This window comes from Propithecus coquereli, unplaced genomic scaffold (genome assembly GCF_000956105.1).
Source record: "Propithecus coquereli isolate 6110/MARCELLA unplaced genomic scaffold, Pcoq_1.0 Scaffold107, whole genome shotgun sequence".
In the NCBI taxonomy this organism is placed as follows: Eukaryota; Metazoa; Chordata; class Mammalia; order Primates; family Indriidae; genus Propithecus; species Propithecus coquereli.
Genome location: NW_012134636.1, coordinates 2349737 through 2351824, shown reverse-complemented (window position 1 = coordinate 2351824; position 2088 = coordinate 2349737). Strand labels below are relative to the sequence as shown.

Here is a 2088-nt window from a genome sequence, read left to right as displayed (position 1 = left end):
TAAGAAAGGTAGAGATGTTTGCTGCTGTAGAAGACATAGCTACACAGAAAGAGTGTTATATAAAATATGGATCCCTATAATTTTGTAGGGCTTCCCAGTGGTAGGGTTTAAAGGTACTAGAAATTAAATTATTTATTAAATAATACTGTAGGGGCTCAAATAATTATTTTAGCTTTTGAAATGTCTAATATGCCTGCATAGCAACTATATTTTTGCAAATTCTTTGCTTTAAGAAAGGTAGAGATGTTTGCTGCTGTAGAAGATTAAATGGGATTATAAAACTCCTATCTCCTTCTGTGGTGTTGATGGGGTTATTTTTGTTATTAATACATGAAGAAGTGAGGCTATTTGAAGTTTTAAAGCATAATTTCACAAGCTTTGGAATATAGCCAAGTATATAATGAAAAATTTACAATGTGTTTCCTTTTCTGACTTTTGGCTATAACACAGAATTCATTTCCATGGTTATATTTTTCACTATTGGTGGTAATTATTGGGGTTTTAACAGGTGATAATTAGTCGTGCTGTTTTCCTTGATCCGTGCTAAGAAAAAAATAAGAAATAGGATGCAGGAGTCAGACAGACAGAAATCAAAATACCAGCTTTATTACTAATGAAATTGGCTGGAAAGCATGGCTTGGGTATGTAGACACAAGGATTTTCCTGGATCATTATAATTAGGTTCAGTTTGAGTGCTAGAAAACTCACAGTAACAGTGGCTTAACCAAGGCAAAGACTTCCTCATTGAAAAGTTCAGATTTGTCAGATCAGGACCAGTAGAATGTTCTACAGTACCAGACACCTAAACTCCTTTCTATCTTGTTGATTTGTTATGCATGGCTTCCTTTCTTAGAGTCATCTTGGGGTCTGGGATGGCTACTCCAGCTCTGGTCATAACGTATACATTCCAGCCAACAGGAAGGAAGAGGAGGAGAAGGGTGGAAATCTCCATTCAAGGATACATCATTTTTGCTTATATTCCATTAGCTGGAACAAAATCACTCAGCCATATGTAACTAGAGAAGTGAGTATTCTGGGTAGCATAGTACCCAGGTAAAATAGAGAATTTTATTATAGAAGGAAAGAAAGAATAATAATGGACGACTTGTATTCTCTGCCACATTCCTGACTTAAACTTATGCATCCAGAGGCAAAGCCAGACAACCACCAGCGTTCCTTATAAAGACGGGCAAGCTGCTTGCCACAGAGCAGACTTCCCTCAAGAGTAAGTTGCTTGGCGCTTGAAGCTCGGACTTGGGGGGGAGGAGGGGCAAGGGCAACATATGTAACCTAAACATCTGTACCCCCATAATATGCTGAAATTAAGAAAAAAAGGATAAGTTGCTTGAAAGAGGGGAATGCATAAGACGCTGAGCCACACATGCTTGGTTCTCTCATTCCCACCCAATGGCCTCTCTTAGGGGTTGGGCAGTTTCCTTTCTAATTGATGTTTGGCTTTTCTAAGGGGCAGTACAGCGAACTGTCATAAGGTAGGAAAGCAGTACACGATTTGGCACCACAGTAACAAGGTTTTCTTAGTTTTCCATTATCCAGCCTTTCTTTGTCTTCACTGTCCATTAGATTAAGAAATCTTCCTGAATAGTCATAAGAGAGTTCCTCTTCTGGCAAAATGTCTTTGGCTGCAAAGAGTGCCAACCTAGGTACCATTGAGTCAATCCGGACAGGAATCATCAGTAGGTTTGGCTCACAAGAATGATTAAGGAATCTTCCAATATTTCCTAAATAGGTAGGGTCAACAAAAGTTTCCATTATCTGCCCATTATAAACATGTTCCCTGATGGCTATTATGTAATTTGAGTCATATATTGTTTGTAAGTGAATTCTTCTCTGTACTTCAGAGAATCCTAAAACCTCGCCAGCATATTCACAGACAAATCTTCCTTTTGGTATAAATTCCAAGGTACGAAGTCCCCAACCTTTTTTATCTGTCTTGAACACTTGGAGGTGGAACTGCAGACCCCTCTGGACCACTCTGTTTCTGCAGTGGTCACCACACTGGCACAGGACATTGCATTCAAAAACAGGCTTGGCATACTTTGCTTCCGATCCTATATCTCTAAGGCATGA

The 2088-nt window shown here is 39.0% G+C and overlaps 1 protein-coding gene across 1 annotated transcript in view; it reads right to left on the bottom strand.

Annotated features, from left to right (window-relative positions):
- Positions 1-1440: 1440 nt before the first annotated feature.
- LOC105812204 (histone-lysine N-methyltransferase SETMAR) overlaps positions 1441-2088 on the bottom strand; it is a 9742-nt gene continuing 9094 nt past the window's right edge. Inside the window, exon 2 of the mRNA XM_012646593.1 lies at positions 1441-2082. Within this exon, the coding sequence (XP_012502047.1) occupies positions 1441-2082 (642 nt within the window). The remainder of the gene's footprint in view (positions 2083-2088) is intronic.